We start from the raw sequence: 21,774 nt of genomic DNA, 5'->3' as shown, positions 1-21,774 counted from the left end.
GCTTCAGAGTTTCTTAAAAATCCACTTGTTTTGGGGTGCCTTGCTGGCTCAGTCCGTAGAGCATCTGACTCTTGGGGGTCATGAATTCAAGCCCCATGTTGGGTGTAGAGATTATTTTTTGTTTTTAAAGTAAGTTCTGCACCCAGTGTGGAGCCTGAACTCATAACCCTGAGATCAAGAGTTGTATGCTCTACCAACTGAGCCAGGCAGGTGCTTGAGATTACAAAAAAACCACAAACCACAAAAAAACAACAACCTACTTGTTTATTGTCTTTTAAGGTAGCTATTAAAAAACACTGGAGGGGCGCCTGGGTGGCGCAGTCAGTTAAGCGTCCGACTTCAGCCAGGTCACGATCTCGCGGTCCGGGAGTTCGAGCCCCGCGTCAGGCTCTGGGCTGATGGCTCAGAGCCTGGAGCCTGTTTCCGATTCTGTGTCTCCCTCTCTCTCTGCCCCTCCCCCGTTCATGCTCTGTCTCTCTCTGTCCCAAAAATAAATAAACGTTGAAAAAAAAAATTAAAAAAAAAAATAAATAAAAAACACTGGGGCATTTGGGCACACCAAAGGATCCCCCACAAAGAATGTGAACCAGACTGACTATATGGCCTTCTCAATTCTGAGCCCAACAAACTCAAGAAAAGCATAACTGAGTAGGGCCATAAGGTAGAATTGTATGTAGAACCAGGGAATTGCTAGTTGGTTGACAGCCTGTCCCAAGATAACGATTATCCCAAAATAAAGTACTTCACCCCAGGAACAAACTCCTTTAATACTTCACCTCAGGAACAAACATATAAATAAGTTTGTGAGGGGAAAACAGGGATGGCCCAGGTGAACCAAAATAGCAAACGAGTCCAATCAGACCAGCAACGGCTTGTGAAGGGCAGAAGCCAATGGAGATTATACTAGAGTAAGGTTACCATTACACTGGTTAGCCAAAAACCTTCTTAAGGTGGACATCCATAACTGCCCTGACACTGACTGCAGCCTGAGGTAATCACAGTGGCTTACAGAAGGGGAGATCAGGTTTGTTTTACTGCTACATTTTGGACAGATACATGCGTAATGACACACTTGACACTATGGAATTTAATAAAGCCTGCTCTCTTAGCAATTCTTGCCAGTAGGGTTGTCCTGAAGTACTGAACCCACAATACAGTGAGTATCAATCACCACAGGAGAGTCTGCACTCAAGCACCAATAAACACAACCATCAGCTCAGTTCTACTATTATTTATTTTTTTAAATATTTTTGAAAAAATATAATTTTTTTACAATATTTTCAACTTAAACACTATTCACACTGAACACGTATGGCAGCTTAACCTACCCAAGTATGAAGTTTAAGAAGCCAAAACTGTTCTAGCTTTGTTAAAAGAAAAGTTGTGCTGCAGACCATTGTAGTGATGGTTAACAAAGCAAGGAAAAGCACCACTCAAATCATGTTACAATTTCTTTGTTCAATTGGATTATGGTGGGTCAAATGTTGCACTTCACATAGGCATGGCTATGATGCAGTGACACCTGAGAAGATGCAATACTTCCTCAGATCTAACACTAGGAGGATTCACATTTCTTACGTGATAACATACCATAAAAGCCAGGGTTAGTTCTCGTCATGAGCATTACCTTATAACCTCAGTAACCAAAGACTTACTTGTCTATAATGAATTGTTTCCAATTAATTAACAAGGCCTTCTTCAGAAAAAGGAAATTCTTCTTGATAGTGACAAATGCAAATTTAGTAAGTCTGAACGGAGAAATTTGCCTAACAACTTGAACTTAAATTTACTCGTTAAAAAAAAAAAAAAGTTTGGACATTAACAACGGTTAGCTAACGCTCAGGGACCAGTTTAGCCTCAAAAAAGGCAATTCACGAAGATTTAGAGGTCATTTTAATTTGGCGCTTTGTTACATCTTGACTGGTGCTTCTTTCCTCGCTGTCTTCACATCAAGCCATGGGGCCAATTCTATTTTCAGTAAATGTTTGACAGCTTATTACTTAATAACAGTCTCAGCACTTTTATTAAGCATGCAAGACTAACAAAACTTTGGCAATGCATAAGTGTAACACAGTGACAAGAGAGAGCTTTTACAATTAAGTCTTCTAATACTGCCTTCACAGTGTGGAAATTGTGCTACATCCACCAAAAGAGGGCCCCGTCTACTCAAATATTTTAGTACTTCACCCCAGGAACAAACTCCTTTGCATTTGGATTCAGATTGCTCTTGACCTGGAAAATAAGTACATAAAAAATCAAGTTCATTAACAGATGGCTTCAGATACTCAAAAGCATTCAACCCAGATCCACATGCAAAAATATCTTCCAAAAAACGTAAGACAAAAGAACTCCAATTGTACGGTTAAACTTAACCCAAAAAATCTTATCTATAGAAGGGAAAGAAGGAACCAGAAGTAAACTATATATATTATGTATGCGTATGTATATATATATATACATACGCATACATAATATATGAAAACTTATAGCCTTCTAAAGAGAAAGTAAAAATTGAAATTAAATTTGCTTAAGTGTAATCAGAAACCCACTATCTACACACAAACTAAAAAGGTGTCACTGAATAAGGAATTCTGTTCATTTAACTATAATATTTGATTTTAACAGTTTCATACTATGCAAAAATATTAAACAAGTATTGAAATGATGATTAAAGTGGATTGGGGAATTGTTTATGGATTAATTTTGCTTATGATCCTCATTGAAAATATAGAGTTGTCTTTCTAAAACTGCTGTATTCTAATTACTACAGGAAGCAAGGTTTGTAAAAGGAAAAGAAAACTACATGGGGAATGAGAAGACCCTAAGATGGAATTCCAGCTCTGCTCTAAACTAACTTCCTATGAAAGCCTGGATAAGTCACTCTCTTTGGAACCCTATTTCTGCATCAGTTAGAGGAAGAATTGGCCAAAGTCTTTAAGAGCCAGTATTCTAGATCTCTAAATCTTGACTTTCCTAAGCAGACATGTCAGACATTCCACAACAGGTGGAAATCTGCCTCCACCATAGTTGATAAAGATGAAAAGAAATCAAGATGTATTACAGGGCCTGAAATGTCAGAATACTGGTAGGCTTTTAGATTGAATATGATCCCCCTATGCCACTTACTTCATGACCAAAGTATATTAAATAACATCTTGAAGCAACAATTTAATATTAATTTTATAATTTATATACAGCCATTTCCTTGGACAGGACATACTCTCACTTCTCTCAAAGGAAATCTATCTAAACTTTAAAAGTGTGAAGTTTAAATTAAAAAAAGCATTGTTCTTGAATGTGCAATCTTTTGGCAGCTACAAAAGAATGATAAGGAATTAACATAATCTCAAATAGACCAAGAAGAACAAGCCAGTTTCTAGACAATGAAATTGTATTGGGTCCAGATTAAAGTTATACATTATGACCAGCAAAGGACTTCACTCATCAGAGCAACCAGGATTATTTGTGGAATGACTAATGTAGTCATAAGCAAGCATATCACAACAAACTATTGAGATCACACATCTGCTCAACTGGGTTGTCATTTACTACAACAAATCTGTACTACAATGTAAATTTCAGTGTTCTCCATACAGCCCTTTAGAAGAATGGTTCCCAAATGCCTGATGGGGCAGGCTGGCAGTATGCCCTAGGAATGCTTTTTATGCCTAGACAACTGGTTTGCAAGTCTGGGATCTAGCTAAGGGACTTATTTTTGGTTTTAATCCTTCACAGGTAATTATGATATATCGCCAGGTTAGGAAATCAATGCACAGTGAACAAAAAATAACTGCAAAAAATATTTGTGAATCCAGGAGTAAATCCCAGAGAACTATATTGTAAAAGCAAGTAGAGACTGTCAATATGGACAGAAAGGTCACCATTATGACTTTAGATCATTTTATCTTACTTTTAGCAAACGATTCATCACGTTCTATTCTAGCACTGATGCCTATTTATCTTAATTCCTGAAAAAATTTACTGCAAATGTACCTACCGTCCCCAGCAATGAGACATAGAGAGTAGGTAAAAATGTAAATAGGTTTTTGTTCCTTTTCTGCCAAGAGCTTGTAAAAGTCCATATGAAATCCCAGTTCCAAATGGAGTTAGGGTAACTCAATGAAAATCTTGGGGCAGGAAAAAAAAAAAATCTCCAAATTTTCACCTTTCAGATAAAAATGTGCAAATTTCGCCAAATGTTTAAGAAAAAAATTAATGAGCAAAACTTCTTCATCAAGCTACTTTTGTATAGGCAAGTCACATGGACATACCAATATCCTAGAGTAATATAGTTATCAAAACTAAAAGTAGTGGCAAGAAGTCTGGTTAGCAGTCTCAGACTAGCTCCAGGGTGTTGCCAGAAGTCACTCTAAGTCATAAGTGAGACTGAGAGGCCCCTGCTTCCATAGAAAGAAGCAGTACAATTTCTGAAGGGGAAGAAATGTAGAACTCTTGTTAAACAGATACTGCTGGCTTTTCCACTTAAGGGAAAGATGAGCTAGTTTTTTAAAAAGATGAAAAATAACTTTTTACCACAAGATCTTCCAGAGAAGAGCCATCACTGATAACAAGGTCATTAAATTGGTCTTGGATTTGGTCCATAGTTTGTGGGAGATCTCGAGCTGGAATAAACCACTCATGTTCCTCTTCTTCTTCCAGCATTTCTTGGAAACAGCGTTCAATAAATTCTTCTTCCCATAACTCCTCTTCTATCTGGATTTATAATAAATAAAGCATCACTGATAGCACAATTGGTAATGTGTCACTAGGAATGTGTCACTAGGAATGATTTAAAATATCCTGAATTAAGGCATTTAAGGTGTGCCTGGGTGGCTCAGTTGGCTGAGCATCCAACTCTTGATTTTGGCTCAGGTCATGATCCCAGGATTGTAGGATTGAGCTCTCTGCACTGGGCTCCGTGCTGGACGTGGAGCCTGCTTAGGTTAGGATTCTCTCTCTTCCTCTGCCCCTCACCAGCTCATGTGCATGCTCCCTCTCTCAAAAAACAAAACAAACAAACAAAAAAAAACAAAACAAAAAAACAGAAACAAAAAAAAAGCAATTTAAAGCATTTAAAAACACACTATTTTAACCTTCTTCTCTGCTCCTGTGCCAAGAAAAAAAAAACGTTTACTCTAAGACTAGGGAGGATCTGTTTAAGGTTTTGCTGTCTTTATGTGTCCTAGCAGAAAGTGGGGAAGTATTAAATAAAGGAGTGCTTTCATTGAGGAATGCCTATTGTAATTACCTGTGATACTTTACAACTGCGAAAACCCTAAACCCAACCAAAAATGACTAAAATTCTGTACAGGGTAGGGTCAAGGCATGGGTAATTAAAAACAAATCCAAACTAACAAAAACAGCCCAAATGATTCTCACTGAATTAAGACTACACTGTTTTACTCTAGAATATCCATTACTGGATATGGTAAAATCCAGCTGACTACTGATTACCAAAGCCATGATCAGGGAGGAACTAGACAAAAGATGGGAAAAGATGCCAGAAATATGGAAATAAAAGACAACATTCATCAATGTCTGAGCATTCTCTAAAGAGAACAGTGGTGGCAGATTTTCAGGCTCATCAGATTGAGAACCTCAGGTGAAACACAATTCTGTACCCTAGTAGCTAGGACTATCTCCTCCTGCTTTCTACTCTTTTAACAGCAATCTGATTGGTGCATGGCAATGGATTCCAAACCTAACTGTACACTGGAACCAACTTTATTTTTTTAAGTTTTATTTTCAAGTAATCTCTACACCCAATATGGGGCTCGAACTCACAACCCTGAGATCAAGAGTTGCATGATCCACCAAATAAACCATCTAGTTGCACCCCATCTTGGAGCTTTTAAAAAACAAGTTTCCTAGGCTCTACCCTAGTCCTCCTGAATAAGAATATCTGGGGTGGAATGCTGAAAAAACCTCCCTAAATTATTTCAGTGAGCAGATAAACCTGGTAGTAATCAGCATCCAAATAAAAGAGGAGTAGTGGCACATTAATCCATATATTTCATATATAAGGGACGAAATAAAACACGCTTCAGGGTCAAGTACTGAGGGCTGTTATGGGCTACAAAAGAGAGAGTATGTTTGTACATAAAACTAACTTGTCTGTTGAATTCCTCTTCATTTTCCATCCACATGTACTCTGCAAATGGATTGTCATCTTCATGAGAATGACCATTAATAATCACATCTTCATTGATGATGCTTGGGCTAGTACTGCTGCGACTTGGATCTTTCATGGTTGGCGTTAGTTGTCGTTTTTAACCTTAAAAGAAAAACAATAGTTAATTGTGTTAGTCATTCTTTTGGTTCTTAGTGAGCAGCTATTATCCCCAGGAATCGTGGTTAGGTATTACATGCACATGATGTATTAAGGCACATGATAAACCAAGCAAGTGGAAAGTTTCATTTTTTTTTTTCTCAAATGATCCCAATATTTAAGAAATTGCTGAGAATAGCCTAGATTCATCTAGTGCTTTCTGGTAACAGCAAATGACGGTAATCAACAGCTTGAACGTAATTCCCAAATCAACCAATTTTTTAAATACTGGATATCTCTTGCTTTATAAAACAAGCATGGTCTGGAAGATCTAAATCAAGTGACTTTATGAAAAGCAAATTCTACTTTTAACAGGTGATATTAAAAAGCTCAGAGAGGGGCGCCTGGGTGGCTCAGTCGGTTGAGCGTCCGACTTCGGCTCAGGTCACGATCTCGCGGCTCGTGAGTTCGAGCCCCGTGTCAGGCTCTGGGCTGATGGCTCAGAGCCTGGAGCCTGCTTCCGATTCTGTGTCTCCCTCTCTGCCCCTCCCCCATTCATGCTCTGTCTCTCTCTGTCTCAAAAATAAATAAACATTAAAAATAAATAAATAAATAAATAAATAAATAAAATAAAAAGCTCAGAGATTGCAAATGAAAACAGACTTTTAATAACCTCTTAGTTCCTCAGTCCCAAGGTAAAGAATGCTGTGGATCTCTAGACTTCATAGCACACTCTCTATTTGCTTTGTATCTCTGGGTCCATGTCGAATTTCTCCATGTCTGGATCTGTCCACTGTACAATGATTTTCAAGCCAAGTAATTTCATATGTGTGTGTGTGTGTGTGTGTGTGTGTGTGTGTGTGTGTGTGTGTGTGCTATTCTTCTTCTTCTTCTTTTTTTTTTTAGAAAGAGAGCACAAGCTGGGGAGAGGGGCAGAGAGAGAGGAAGAGAGAGAATCTCAAGCAAGGAGCTCAATCCCATGACCTGAGCTGAAACCAAGAGATGAACTCTCAACTGACAGAGCCACCCAGGTGCATCTATTTTTAAAGTGTTTAGAGAGAGAGAGAGAGAGAGAGAGAGAGATAATGAATGAATCCCAAGCAGGTTCCACACTCTGTGCTGAGCCCAACTTTGGGCTCAATCTCACAACTGTCAACAGTTGGATGGTTAAGTGACTGAGCCACCCAGGTGCCCCAATATGCATGCTTTTAAATGAGAGAGTTTATCTACAGACTGCTTTTTAAACTGCTTTACTACCTTCACAGTATGTAATAAACTTTTCCATGCAAGTTTCTGAAACTCCCCTGCTGACAGAAAAACTTCCAGACTAACTCAAAATGAAATATCCAAACAGAAAAACGACAGCCCACTTCGGATCCTCTGTTCCCCCCCTCTCTGCCCCTCCCGTTTTCTCTTTCCAAAACAAAACAAAAACAAACAACTTATTAAAAAAAAAAAAGACGGGCGCCTGGGTGGCTCAGTCGGTTAAGTGTCCGACTTCAGCTCAGGTCATGATCTTGCGGTTCGTGAGTTCAAGCCCCGCGTCGGGCTCTGTGCTGACAGCTCAGAGCCTGGAGCCTGCTTCAGATTCTGTGTCTCCCTCTCTCTCTCTGACCCTCCTCCATTCATGTCCTGTCTCTCTCTGTCTCAAAAAAAAATAAACATAAAAAAAAAAAAAAGAAAGAAAGAAATATGACAGAACACCAGATTCACAGCAAAGGGTACATCAAGAAAACGTTACTTTGGGAAGCAGGAGGTTTTATTATTAATATTAACCTCAGCATTCAAGGCATAAGATAAAACTCATCACGATGGTCAGGATGAGGGGGATGTCCTATAAGAATGTGCAAACTGCACCTCAAATGAAGCTCCCTAATTTTCCTCCTTATCTCTCTCATCTCCTCCATGAACCGTTCCATATCATCATCAACTCCATCTATCATATCAAGGTTACTGACAAGCCTATTGGGCATATCCTGTCTAACATCATGGGCAGGTGAGGCCCAACCTGTTCTAATATTTACTCCAGGCTCCTGGCCTTCACCACCTCCCAAAGGATGGGCTTCTTCTGCATTCTGCACTGCAGCCTGCTTTTCTCCTATGCTTTCCTGGGAGACCTTTTCCATGTTGAGATTTCTTTTCCTGCTTCCTCTTCCTACAGGGATCAGAAGCAGTCTTCCTCTCTTAGCCTTGAAATTTGCTGCACCAATGGACCTAAAGACCTGTTATGGATAAGTCAGCTTTTATGACTTCTTCCTTCCCGGGGCTATAGACTCACCCACCTTCAAAGCAACAGCAAGCAGGTGCACAGCCACAAAGGACTACCAGACTCCAACTAGTTCAAGCATCTAATCTCTTTCTATGTGAGTAAAAACACAACAATATCTAATACAGTAGACTGGGTTTCTTATATACTATTCATTAAATGATAACATGATCTAAACCAGTTGATACACTGCTGGCTAAAAGTGTGAAACTTAAGGGTCAGATTCTACAATATTCTACCAATTCATTAAGTATGAAATTGCTAAAAATGAGTTTACATGAGTCACTTGTACATAAATTCAAACAGCAGCGTGACGTGTGCCAAAGGAAGAAATCAGCATACCTAATATGAGAATAGAGTTTAAAAAACTTCAGGTGTTCTTACTCCAGTTATAATCAAGAAAAACACTAAAAACTAAAACATCCTACCACAAAGAGTTTTTTCCTTGGGTAAGGTTCAGGGAGCACTTGCTCTATATGTATTGCCAGTCCTAATTCATTATTTTTTTAAAACTTTTTTATCAAAGATATTCATTCTCTGTTTTCTGTCCTGTCTTTTATAGTGCCTTCTATTATTTTCATTCTACCCACACCTTAGCACATAAATCTCAGTCTGTCTCTGCTTCTCTTTCACATGTATACAATAATAAATAACTAGGGCAGCAGTTCTTAGTAACTTATATTTGAGGACCTCTTAACAAATACAGATGTCACTACCATGATGCTACTGTCAGTAGTATTCAGTATTTCAGAAAATACCTGTGTGTTTCAGGATATAAACACCCCAGCCCCAGCTTAAGAGACTAAATTCACATTATATGAATAGTATGAGTTTTCATTATACATACGTACTCTTAAGGTTAAATCCATAAAAGGAATCTAAGAAAGGGGCACCTGGCTAGTTTAGTCAGTAAAGCATGTGACTCTTGATCTCGGGGTTGTGAGTTTGAGCCCCACACTGGGCTGTCTGTTGTCAGCGCAGAGCCTGCTTTGGATCCTCTGTCACCCCCTCTATTGACCTCTCCCCGACTTGCATGCATGTGCTCTCAAAAAAATAGCAAAACAGGGGCACCTGGGTGGCACAGTCGGTTAAGCGTCCAACTTCGGCTCAGGTCATGATCTCACAATCTTGTGAGTTCAAGCCCCGCACTGGGCTCTGTGCTGACAGCTCAGAGCCTCAAGCCTGCTTCTGATTCTAGGTCTTCCTCTCTTTCTGCTCCTCTCCTGCTTGTGCTCTCTCTCTCTCTCTCTCAAAAATAAACATTAAAAAAATAAAATAAAATGTCTCTTTAAAAAATTTTAAATAAATATGCCTCTGTAATCAAATTATATCTACATGTAAAGGCAATCTATTTTTTTTTTAAAGTCCATTCAATTCATGAGCACAAGCTTATTGTAAACCATGAAAAATGTGCCTCAGGAAATTCTATAGTCTGAGAATCCCAAAGGACTCCCCTCTCTCTTTGATGCCTACCAGTAAACAAAGAAAATATCAACAGTGCTTAGCAAAAAGGACCCAATCCCTGTATTTGACAAGGCTCTAGGTCAGCTTTTTTGCTCATTATCACTTCATCAAACAAGCTGTGGCTTTGGCATAAATCCTAGAGAGAGTCCATAAAGGACTAAATAAAATTATTTTATTAAGCAATATTTGGGAAACAAATCATAACTGAAACCAAAAAGAACAAACTGGAGCCCAAACACTAATCTTGTATCTTAGACAGCTGAGGGAAGGAACAACTGCTGACCAAATTTCTGGCTACAGCCAGCCAGGTGAAAGCCAGAGGAGTAAGGATCATTTTCTTTCAGAATGTTGACGACTTACAATTATTGAACATAAGGTATTCTAATATAACGTGATGTATCAAATTTTAAATTTTTTTTCTATGACTTGTTCTTGACCCTTCTTGGACTTCTTTATACTGGATCCTCTGCATGTTCTGCTGCTTTTAAAAACTGGGTATAGGATGGGGTGCTTGGGTGGCTGAGTCGGTTGAGTGTCCAACTCCAGCTCAGGTCATGATCTCATGATTCGTGGGTTCGAGCCCCATGTTGGGCTCTGTGCTTACAACTTGGAGCCTGGAGTCTGTTTCAGATTCTGTGTCTCCCTCTCTCTCTTTGCCCCTCCCCAACTCACACTCTGTCTCTCTCTCAAAAAGTAAACATTAAAAAAAAACAAACCAACAACTGCATATAGGATCACCTAGTTGGCTCAGTTCATATAGCATGTGACTCTTAATCTTGGGGTCCTGAGTTCAAGCCCCATGCTAGGTATAGAGCTTATTAAAAAAAATTGGGGGGGGGGGCGCCTGGGTGGCATAGTCAGTTATACGTCTGACTTTGGCTCAGGTCATGATCCATAGTTTGTGAGTTCAAGCTCTGCATTGGGCTCTGTGCTGATAGCTCAGAGCCTGGAGTCTACTTCTGATTCTGTGTCTCCCTCTCTCTCTCTGGCCCTCCCCTGCTCATGCTCTCTCTTTCTCTCAAAAATAAATATTTTTTTAAAAATTGGGTATATAGTTCAAATACCATAAAATTTATTATTTTATTTTTTTAATATGAAATTTATTGTCAAATTGGTTTCCATACAACACCCAGTGCTCATCCCAACAGGTGCCCTCCTCAATACCCGTCACCCACCTGTCATCAACCCTCGGTGTGTTCTCAGTCTTTAAGTCTCTTAAGGTTTGCCTCCCTCCCTAACTTTTTTTTCTCCCGTTCCCTCCCCCATGGTCTTCTGTTAAGTTTCTCAGGATCCACATAAGAGTGAAAACAAATGGTATCTGTCTTTCTCTGTATGATTTATTTCACTTAGCATAACACTCTCCACTACAAAAGGCCATATTTCATTCTTTCTCATTGCCACGTATTCCATTGTGTATATAAATTTATGATTCTAAAGTGTCGGATTGGCATTTGTTAAAAACAGTTAAAGGCAAATATAGCAGCCAAAGCCACCTAGGGCAAGGAAGAAGAGATGTGGCAAACAAAACACCAAGAAAAAAGCATGGGAGGAAAGATGGGTGAAGTAAATACTTTGGGCATAAGGGCTTTGAAAAGTTCCTGTATATTCTAGGGAACCAAGGCCCTGGGCAAGTCCAGTGCTGGGAGCATGCTCAGAAAAGACCTGAGGGGTGCCTGGATGGCTCAGTCAGTTAAGCGTCTGACTTTTTTTTTTTTTTAACGTTTTTTATTTATTTTTGGGACAGAGAGAGACAGAGCATGAACGGGGGAGGGGCAGAGAGAGAGGGAGACACAGAATTGGAAACAGGCTCCAGGCTCTGAGCCATCAGCCCAGAGCCTGACGCGGGGCTCGAACTCAAGGACCGTGAGATCGTGACCTGGCTGAAGTCGGACGCTTAACCGACTGCGCCACCTAGGCGCCCCAGCGTCTGACTCTTGATTTCAGCTCAGGTCATGATCTCATGGTTCGTGATATAGAGCCCTATGTCAGGCTCTGTAGTGACAGCATGGAGTCTGCTTGGAATTATCTCTCTCCTCCTCTCTCTCTGCCCCTCCCGCAAGTACTCTCTCTCTCTCAAAATAAATAAATAAACATTAAAAAAAAAACAAAAGACCTGTGAAGGCCCTATACTCTGGGTGACCTTCAGTATATGCACATAAAGTGAGGGCTAAGAAAGCTGTAAACTGCTTGAGTGTTGAAGGTATGCTCAACATAAACAAGAATCTACCTACAAAGACTGAATTTTTTTGTTCATAGGTATTTAAGAAACATTGTATTTAAAAAAATTTTTTTTAACGTTTATTTATTTTTGAGCGAGAGAGAGGGAGGGAATAGGGGAGGGGCAGAGAGAAAGAGGGAGACACAGAATCCAAAGCAGGCTCCAGGCTCCGAGCTGTCAGCAAAGAGCCCGACGCAGGGCTCGAACTCACAAACCACAAGATCATGACCTGAGCCACAGTCAGACACTTAACCGACTGTGCCACCCGGGCACCCAAAGAAAAATCTTTTAAAGATTTTTATTTTATTCTATTTTAAGCAATCTCTACACCCAACGTGGGGCTTGAATTCACAACTCCAAGATGAAGAGTTGCATGCTGTACAGACAGAGCCAGCCAGGGACCTCAGAAAATCTCTTTTTAAATAACTATCTGACCACTAAGCTAAAAGGCTTCAACGGCCATACACATACAAAAAGAACTCAAACTTTTATAAAATTAGTTCAGAAAAATCACTAAACAGATCAATAACAAGCAGAACAAAAACCCTGTGGAAAGGAGAATCTGATTTTTAATGGCACTACATTATAATATTAATGTCCAGTTTTCAACAAAAATGAGGAGTCATGAAAAGAAGTAAGAAATATGGCCTATACACAGGAAAAAACAAACTTCCTTGAGGAAGCCTAGACATTGGACTTATAAGACTTTACATCAAGTACAAAATAACGAAAGGAAACCATAATAATGAGGTCTCATCAAATGGAGAGTATCAGGAGTGATGGGATGGCTCAGTCAGTTAAGTGTCTGTTGGTTTTGGCTCAGGTCATGATCTCATAGTTTGTGGGTTCAAGCCCTATATCCGGCTCTGCGAAGACAGTGCAGCATCTGCTTGGGATTCTCCCTCTCTCTCTGCCAGTCCACTGCTAATGCTGTCTCTCTCAAAATAAACAAACATTAAATAAAGGTGGGGGGGTCACCTGGGTGGCTCAGTTGGTTAAATGTCTGACTCTTGATTTCAGCTTGAGTCGTGATCCTGCGGCCGTGGTATCAAGCCCTGCATTGGGCTCTGCACTGAGCAAGAGCCTGCTTGGGAGTCTCTCTCTCTGTCCCTCTCTGCCCCTCCCCTGCTCATGTGCTCTCTCTCAAAATAAATAAACATGAAAAAAATAAAGAATATCAATATAGAAAAATTATTAAAAAGAAACCAAACGGAATTTCTGGAGTTGAAAAGTACAATAACTGAAATGAAAAATTTACCAAAGGATTACAACAGATTTGATCAAGGAGAAAAAAAATCAAATTTAAAGATAAATCAATTGAGATTAATGAGCTTTGGGAGGGAAGTAAAACAATGAAGAATAATGAACAGAACCTTAGAGACCAGTGGGCAACTATCATACAAATAATCTCAGAAGAAGACAAGGGGCCAGAAAAAATATTTTAAGAAATAACGGCCTCTTGGGATGGCTGTCTGGCTCAGTCAGTGAAGCCTGGGACTCTTGGTCTCAGGGTTGTGGGTCTGAGCCTGCATTAAGTGTAGAGATTGATTAAAAATATATACATATATATTTTTTTAAGAGAGAATAAGTAAGCAGGGGAAGAGGGGTAGGGGAAGAGGGGCAGAGGGAGAGAGAAAGAATCCCAAGCAGGCTCCATGCTCAGCACAGAGCCCAACGTGGGGCTTGATCCCATGACCCTGGGACCACAACCTGAGCTGAAATCATGAGACAGATGACTGACTGAGCCACCCAGGTGCCCCTAAAAATAAAACCTTTAAAAAAAGAAAATAGTGACCCCAAACTCCTCACACTTGATAACGCATCTGTATGTATTACTCTACATATCCAAAAGCTCAACAAATTCCATGCAGTATAAACTCAAAATGATCCACAATTAAGACACATTATAATCAGATTACTGAAAGACAAAGAGAAGAGATTATCTGCAATACAAGTGTCTCTTTATACAAGGAATCTTCAAAACAAGATTAACAGTTGATTTCACATTAGAAACCACAGAGGCCAGGGGTGCCTGGGTGGCTCAGTCGGTTAAGCATCTGACTCTTGATTTTGGCTCTGGTCAAGATCTCATGGTTCGTGAGTTTGAGCCTGTGTAGGCTCCGCACTGGCAGTGAGGAGCCTGCCTGGGATTCTCTCTCTCAAAAATAAAATTAAAAAAAAAAAAAAAAAAAAAAAAAAGATAAATATTTACAAACCAAGATACAAGAGTCAAAGTGCAGAATATCAAAGGGAATTTTTAAAAGACAAAAAACATTATTTTCAAAAAAGTGACAAGAAAAATCATATTCTCAGTAATAAAAAGCAAAAAACTAAACTGAAAGAAAACTGCTAGAATGCCAGACCCTGGCAGAAAACAGCTTACAAACATAAATGAACTAGAATATTTCCATTGTTATTATTCAGGAATAGTTTGAATAATAAGAATGATGGGATCCTGACATACGAATCTAAAGTTACATGGGCTCAGTGCTCTTAAAATATCTTTAACAACCTTTAATTTTGTTTTTCTTGTTATGATTAGTGTATTCAGGTTTTTTACCTCTTTGGTTAATTACAGTAATTTACATTTCATTAAAATTTCATTTTCTCCGCAATTTTAATTTTGTTATAAAATTGCAAAGAATGTAACTATTCTAACTTGTTTCATTACATATAATTTGATTGTATGTTCCTTTTCCTCATTTAGAGATTTATCTTAGAAAAAAAACTCCAGGGCGCCTGGGTGGCGCAGTCGGTTAAGCGTCCGACTTCAGCCAGGTCAGGATCTCGCGGTCCGTGAGTTCAAGCCCCGCGTCGGGCTCTGGGCTGATGGCTCAGAGCCTGGAGCCTGTTTCCGATTCTGTGTCTCCCTCTCTCTCTGCCCCTCCCCCGTTCATGCTCTGTCTCTCTCTGTCCCAAAAATAAATAAACGTTGAAAAAAAAATTAAAAAAAAAAAAAAAAGAAAAAAAACTCCAGGTTTGCAATGTGCATACCCGTGAGTCTAATAAACTCTTCCTATATATGTATTAAGAGGAAGATCTGTGAATTTCAAATGCACAGAATCTCTGAGAACATATAAAACAGAGAAGCAAATCATATCTGATAAGGAACTTGTATTTAGAATATATAAAGAACTATTACAACTCAATAAAAATGATACAATTTAAAAATGGGCAAACAACAGTCTTCCAAAGAACATACAAATATCAATAAATACATGAAAAAATACTCAAAATCATTAATCATGGGGGAAATGCAAATCAAAATCACAATGGGATGTCACTTTACACTAGAATGGCTGTAATAAAAAAGATAACAAGTATTGGTGAAAACGTGGAGAAATTGGAACCTTCATTTACTGCTGATGGGCATGTTAAAATGATGCAGCTGATTTGAAAAAGTCTAGCAGTTCCTCAAAAGATTAAACATGGAACCCGATATTTATACTAAGTATACATCCAAGAGAAATGAAAATATATGCCCTACACAAAACTTGTACACAAATTTCCGTATCAGTATTATTCATAACAGCCAAAAAGTGAATAAAACCCAGTGGTCCACCAATTGATAAATACTATGTGGTATCTCCATACAACAGAATATTATTTGACAATAAAAAGAAATGAAATACTTGATACACGCTGTATCATGGATGAACACTGAAAACATTATGCTAAGTGAAAGAAGCCAGTCACAAAGCATTACATACTGTATGACACCTAAGGAGTATGAGGTTTCTTTCTGGGGTAACAAAAATGTTCTAAAATTGTGGTAATGGATGCACAACTCTCTGAATATCCTAAAAACAACTCTACTGTATACTTTAAATGAGTTACAGGCAGTGAATTATAGCTCAGTAAGAACTGTTAAGGGGCGCCTGAGTGGCTCAGTTGGTTAAGCATCCGACTTCAGCTCAGGTCATGATGTTACGGTCCATGAGTTCCAGCCCCATGTCAGGCTCTGTACTGAAAACTCAGAGCCTGGAGCCTGTTTCAGATTCTGTCTCCCTCTTTCTGCCCCTCCCCCACTTGCACTCTGTCTCTGTCTCTCAAAAATAAACAAACATTAAAGAAGAAAAAAAAAGAACTGTCAAAAAACAACACTCAATGCCTACAGAGATAACTGGGTGGGGAGAGACACTGTTACATTCATCCATTGAATTTTGAATGGATACCTATTAAAAATTCAATTTTAGTAAACAAAGCCCCTACTTTAATTCATTTTTTCTACATATTTTTATTTTATCAATTTGTTTTTTCACTTTATTTTCCCTTCACTAAATTTCTACCAATTTGTTACTCTGATTTTTAAGTCGACAAACGTGTTTATTTTCAACCTTCCATTTAATAAATGATTTGTATCTATAAATTTTCCACGTATTTTGAATTTAGTTCTCATCAAGTTTAGGTATTTACAAATTATTTAATTTATAATGAGCCAGAGATTATTTCGAAGAATATTTTTACATTTCCAAATGGTTCTTTTGTTTACCCTTTGATGCCCTGATTTCTAGTTTGACTTCATTAGCCAGTGAAGCACCTAGGTGGTTCAGTCAGTTAAGTCTGACTTAGCTCATGAGATCATGGTTAGTGGGTTCAAACCACAAATCAGGCTCTGTGCTGACAGTTCAGAGCCTGGAGCCTGCTTCAGATTCTGTGCCTCCCTCTGTCTCTCTGCTCCTCCCCTGCTTGTGTTCTCTCTCAAAAATAAACATTTTAAAATGCAGCTAGAAAAACCTTCACTTTTAGGGCTTATTATTGTTTTGTTTGCAGACAACTATGGTTTTTGCAAACCCCTTGGGTCTAAAGAGAGAAATGTGTGACTTCTATTTCTAAGGTACAAAAAAATATGTATTTACATATCTACGTTTATATCTAAATCTAAATATAGATACATAAATGGTCTTTTTTTTTTACTTGATCTGTTAAATTCTGAAAGTGGTCTATTCAAGTCCTATACTCTAAAAGTTAGACTATTTGAACCAGTCTCAGAGATTTATCATTTTTGATAACTGATGGTTGGTTTTATGTCTTCCATCATAATTTTTAAATTTTTCTTATAGTTTCTCATATTGTATTCCTGTAGTGTTTATTTTCCTATTTTTAGGAACTCTGCATACCAGTGAGTGTAATAAACTCATATTTTAAAAAATATTAGATTTATTTTCTGTGACTTACAAACTACTAAGGAATCTCAGTTGGTTTTCTCTCCCGTGTCTGAAATATAATTGAGATCAGTACTGTAAGTTTAAGGTGTAGAGCATGATAATGTGACTTACATCTATTGTGAAATTAAAATAGATTTACATAGATTCCTATCATTAAAAACATGCTCTATACACCTCCAAACAATTCAAGACATTTAGAATGCTTTTCCTTGTTCAGGGTCTCCAACCCAATCCCTGCTCCCAGACAAGGAAAGAACCTTTAGAATGATTTTACTTATCCCATTTCCTTCCTCCCACTCCATCTCCTTTGTTTTGTGGAAATAATTTAAGCAGTGTTCAATACTGTTTGGTTTTTCTTTAGGTATAGATCTTTTAGAATTTTTTAACCAAACACAATTAACATTATTGTCTATATTTTCACTAGATTATTATCATTGTTTCTTTTATTCACAATCTTCCCCTAACTTGACATCTTTAATATTTCTTCAAAAGGTCATGCAAAAGTATTAATTTCTCAGCCGTTGCATGTCTCAAAATGTCTTTTGCTTTTCTATTTAAATAATATTAAATGGGACAGACTTAGACTTGTCTTTTCTATTATCTGCAAATATTCCAGCTTTCATTGTGTCAGTTTTTCTTTTGCAAAGATCCTGCTCATGGGGCATGTGGTGGCTTAGTTGGTTAAGCATCTGACTCTTGATTTCAGCTGAGCTCATGATTTCAGGGTTGTAGGATCAAGCCCTGCATCCAGCTCTGCGCTGAGGGTGGAGCCTGCTTGGGATTCTCTCCCTTTCTCTCTCAGCTCCTCCCCTGCTGTCACCCCCTCTCTCTAAAGAAATAAACATTAAAGTAAACAAATAAATATGGTTTCCAGCAATGTCCATTCTTTTATATTCTTTATGAAATTTTAAATTATAAAAATCTTTTAAGTTTTAGAAACTTCTCCCTAGTTTCATCTCTAAAGTATTCACATTAAAATTTAAATACAGTTCTCTCTTTCCTTTATCTGACTCCACAGACACCTTTTCTTATTCCATTGGACTCTATTTTGAACAATTGTGACTCCTTAACCTTATTTGCACACACACACATTACTATAATTAGTTGTCTCTCCAGCAGTGAAAGAGGATAAAGAAACCTCTGCTTCTGCTTGTTTTCCACTCAAGTTTGTAAGCAGCTTTGAATTTTTTGTTTTAATGTTTGGCAGTATAATGATTAAAAGCAATGGCTCTGGAACCCAAGGGCAAGTTATTTAACCTTTCTGCGTCTCAGATTTCCCATCTATTAAATGGTAATAATAATAGTATCTATGCATAGAGCCTAGCACATAACAGTATTATCTATTTTGGGGCTTATTAAACATTTATAGCAATTAAAGGTTGTTAGAGCAAGGTATAAGGTAAAAAAAATCACATGTCCCAAAACCTGTAGGAGTGAAACAATGTGACAGAAGGAGGACTATAATCGTAATCTTAACAAGGTATAACAAAGGTGATCTGGTGAGAGTAAGGATGGGTCAGCACTGCCTATCATCACTACTGGATAAAAGCTCAAAGAACATCAGAAACACCAGCCTTATTTATAAAAACTGACACAAAAAATAAGCAGAAGGAATTCAAACCTCTATATCCACACTATCCAATGTGGTGGGGCCAACAGCTATGTATGGCTAAATAAAAATAAATTAATTCAAACTCAATAAAATAAAAAATTTAGTTCTTTAGCTGCACTTGCCACATTTCAAATGCTCAACAGACATGTGCTATTAGAACTTATTGGACAGCACTGCTCTAAACAGTAAGGAAACCTAGAACAACAAAAAGAAGACTGTTACTGGAACTGAAACTTAGGCTGTATCACATGCAAATTACTAATGTACCTATGCCAGAGGGTGGTCCAGATCACAAGGGGTATAGCCTGGGCAACTTTAATCTTGCACTGGGTCCGAAACTAAGATACGCCACTAACAACCTACCAGATCCTGGGTATGTCACTAAACAGTAAAATGGTTAAGAGCACATAATCTCTGGACTACTTGGGTTTGAATTCCAGCTCTTACTAGCTGTGTACACTGGACAAGTTAATTCACATCTCTCACTTGTTAGCTTTATTTTACAGTTGTACTTACCACCTAGGGAGGGTGAAGATTAAATACTTGTAAAAACACTTAGAACAATGCTTGGCATTACTAAGTGCTGTGGAAATATGTGCCTAATAAAATAATTTCTCAAACTTCTATTTCCTCAATTTCAAAATGGGCAAGATAAAACTTGCTCTGCCTTTTTCACAGGTTATAATAAAGTCTGTAAATTACAAAAATATGTAAAATCACAAAAGAAAGGGGGCTGAAGCCTTATTTTCTACCGTCTTTCACCTCCCACATTATCAATGAAATTGCTATGCTAACAGCATTTTATAAATGTTTACATTTTCTATTAAAAGTGGAGCATCACTCTCTACAGTCAGAAAGGGGGAAACCTGAATAAGGTGTACAGTGCCTACTGAAGGAAAAGCCTACGATAAACTTACTCTGTTCCAAAGAGGGTAGAGATCATCTACCCTAAGCAGTAATATACATTATAAAAAAACTCTCTAAGCTCCCAGGACTTTAAACATTACTTCCATTGCTTAACAACCATCCTTTAAAGAAAGAGATAAATAGGCAGTAATTTTTGTAAGGTTACCTATCTTTATTTATCGTAGACACTTCTTTGTGAGAAAGAATTAAGTTTTGTACAAGTTCACAATTAACAAGCAGCATAAACAAGCTAATTTGCCCCAAATATCCTTTCACAAATTGGAATCAGAAGCACAAACCAGCAAACACTGGGAATCATATTTAAATCCTTACAGAAACCTTTTTCTTATTTATAAACGTAACTTGAAAATGCAAACCAACACCTGCTCAACTGCAATTTGTGAAAAACCATGCCACGAGACTACAAGATTAGCCAGCGCACGAAAATGGGAATTTGTCTTCTGTTGTAACGTCAAAAGCTGTCAGCTGTTATTAGACTTTTTCCCACGGCAAACTGAAAGCCAAATTCTTTCTAGAGTTTGTGGTTTCCATGAGGTGATGGGGCTGCAAAATCAGGGAGTGCAAGACAACAAAAGGAAGCAGAAAAGGCCTCTTTTTGAGTCACCAGAAAATACCACTGCCGGCTGCTTCAACAAATGTTTTGAAAAAACAAACTTCACCGCAAGCCATATAATTTTAGTGGCAGTGGGGAGTAAGCGTATAGTGGAAGAGAAATTAAAAAGGAGGACCGGAATCCAAGAATGTGATTAGACGGGCCGTTGAAGTTCATCTAGTTTCCAATACTCCCGGAGCACGGATTCCAGCCCTTCTATCAGGAGCATGGGAAACAATATAACTAACAATAAGGAGTAAGGAAAGGTGAAGAAAACAGGAGAAAGCGGATCCAAAAGGTACTGGCCAGTGGACGGTTGTAGAAAGCTCCCCTCGGGCGCTCGCCAGCCCGCCAGTCCCTCCGCCCCTCTCTTCCCCAACCCCGGCAACGGGAGGAGCGCGCACGCGCAGCAAGTATGGGCTGCGCGTGGCGACGCGCAGGCGTAAACTGGGGAGAAACAATGAGCTTTGTTGCCGAAGCGGCAGTGGGGGGCAGGGGAAAAGGGTACCCGGGGGGAGGTGAAGAAAGTGGAGGGAGGAAGGGGGGCCACGAGAAAGTGCTATCCCGGCAACCCTCGCGCGCTACCGAGGACCCGGATAGAGTGCTGCGAGATCCAAATCATAAATAATAATGACAATGAGAAAAAAAGCGACGGCCATTTCTCAAAGAAGAAAGAGTCTAAGTCGGTCCCAGCTCATCCCTCAGATCCGACTGAAAGACGCAAGGAGTAAGGAAGCCATACAAGGCTTGGTGGCCAACAACCCAGGGGACCCTCAACCGTCGCCAAGGTGCTGTCCCTCGACCGCCGGGGACGCCGCACCCTTCCGGTCGCTCCGCCCGAGGGAACCCCTCACCCAGTGCACGGCAGCGGGGACGGCAGCCAACGAATCCGGTCGGCCTCCGCGGATCTCCACAGGCAGCGCCGCTCCCCCGCTCGACGCGCGCTTCGCCCGCCGCCTCCCTTCTCCAGTCCAAACAAACACCCCAGCCCGGAAGTGACTTCACTTCCGCCGCCGTCGGCTCCGCCCCCTCGTTCTGTCAACGCTGCTGTCTGAAGCCACTAGAGAGCGCGCGAGAGAACGAGCGACCCCAACGTTCGCTTCATATCCCAGGCTGCACACTTGTGCATGCGCAACGACCTCTTCTGCATACCTGGCACACGGGTATACTGGAAGTCGGGAAATCGTGTCGCATTCTTTCTGGGAGACTGGAGCTGGGCCGAGCCTGTGCCGGACACCCGTCTTTCAAGAATGTTGGCA

General features: G+C 39.3%; 3 protein-coding genes across 4 annotated transcripts in view; 1 reads left to right on the top strand and 2 right to left on the bottom strand.

The window, feature by feature from the left end:
- The window catches only part of SLC23A1 (solute carrier family 23 member 1), a 17,051-nt gene extending 12,513 nt beyond the window's left edge, over nucleotides 1-4,538 (top strand). The window contains exon 16 of the mRNA XM_047830567.1: nucleotides 2,771-4,538. The gene's annotated coding sequence lies outside the window, so the exon portion shown is untranslated. The remainder of the gene's footprint in view (nucleotides 1-2,770) is intronic.
- PAIP2 (poly(A) binding protein interacting protein 2) lies at nucleotides 1,217-21,774 on the bottom strand. Of its 2 annotated transcripts, none has more exons than XM_047831404.1 (4): nucleotides 21,668-21,774; nucleotides 6,111-6,274; nucleotides 4,534-4,713; nucleotides 1,217-2,232 (listed from the first exon to the last, which is right to left on the bottom strand). In XM_047831404.1, the coding sequence occupies exons 2-4, from the start codon at nucleotides 6,246-6,248 to the stop codon at nucleotides 2,176-2,178; spliced, it is 375 nt and encodes a 124-aa protein (XP_047687360.1). In that variant the 5' UTR covers nucleotides 6,249-6,274; nucleotides 21,668-21,774; the 3' UTR covers nucleotides 1,217-2,175. The 2 variants fall into 2 exon arrangements, with proteins under 2 accessions (XP_047687360.1, XP_047687285.1); XM_047831329.1 differs by lacking the exon at nucleotides 21,668-21,774 and adding an exon at nucleotides 21,370-21,523.
- Nucleotides 7,861-9,684, bottom strand: LOC125150964 (protein BEX5-like). Its single transcript, XM_047831520.1, has one exon. The coding sequence runs from the start codon at nucleotides 8,392-8,394 to the stop codon at nucleotides 8,053-8,055; it is 342 nt and encodes a 113-aa protein (XP_047687476.1). The 5' UTR covers nucleotides 8,395-9,684; the 3' UTR covers nucleotides 7,861-8,052.

This window comes from Prionailurus viverrinus, chromosome A1 (assembly GCF_022837055.1).
Source record: "Prionailurus viverrinus isolate Anna chromosome A1, UM_Priviv_1.0, whole genome shotgun sequence".
In the NCBI taxonomy this organism is placed as follows: Eukaryota; Metazoa; Chordata; class Mammalia; order Carnivora; family Felidae; genus Prionailurus; species Prionailurus viverrinus.
The sequence above is the reverse complement of the archived record's forward strand: the minus strand, read 5'-3'. Positions and strand labels throughout refer to the sequence as shown.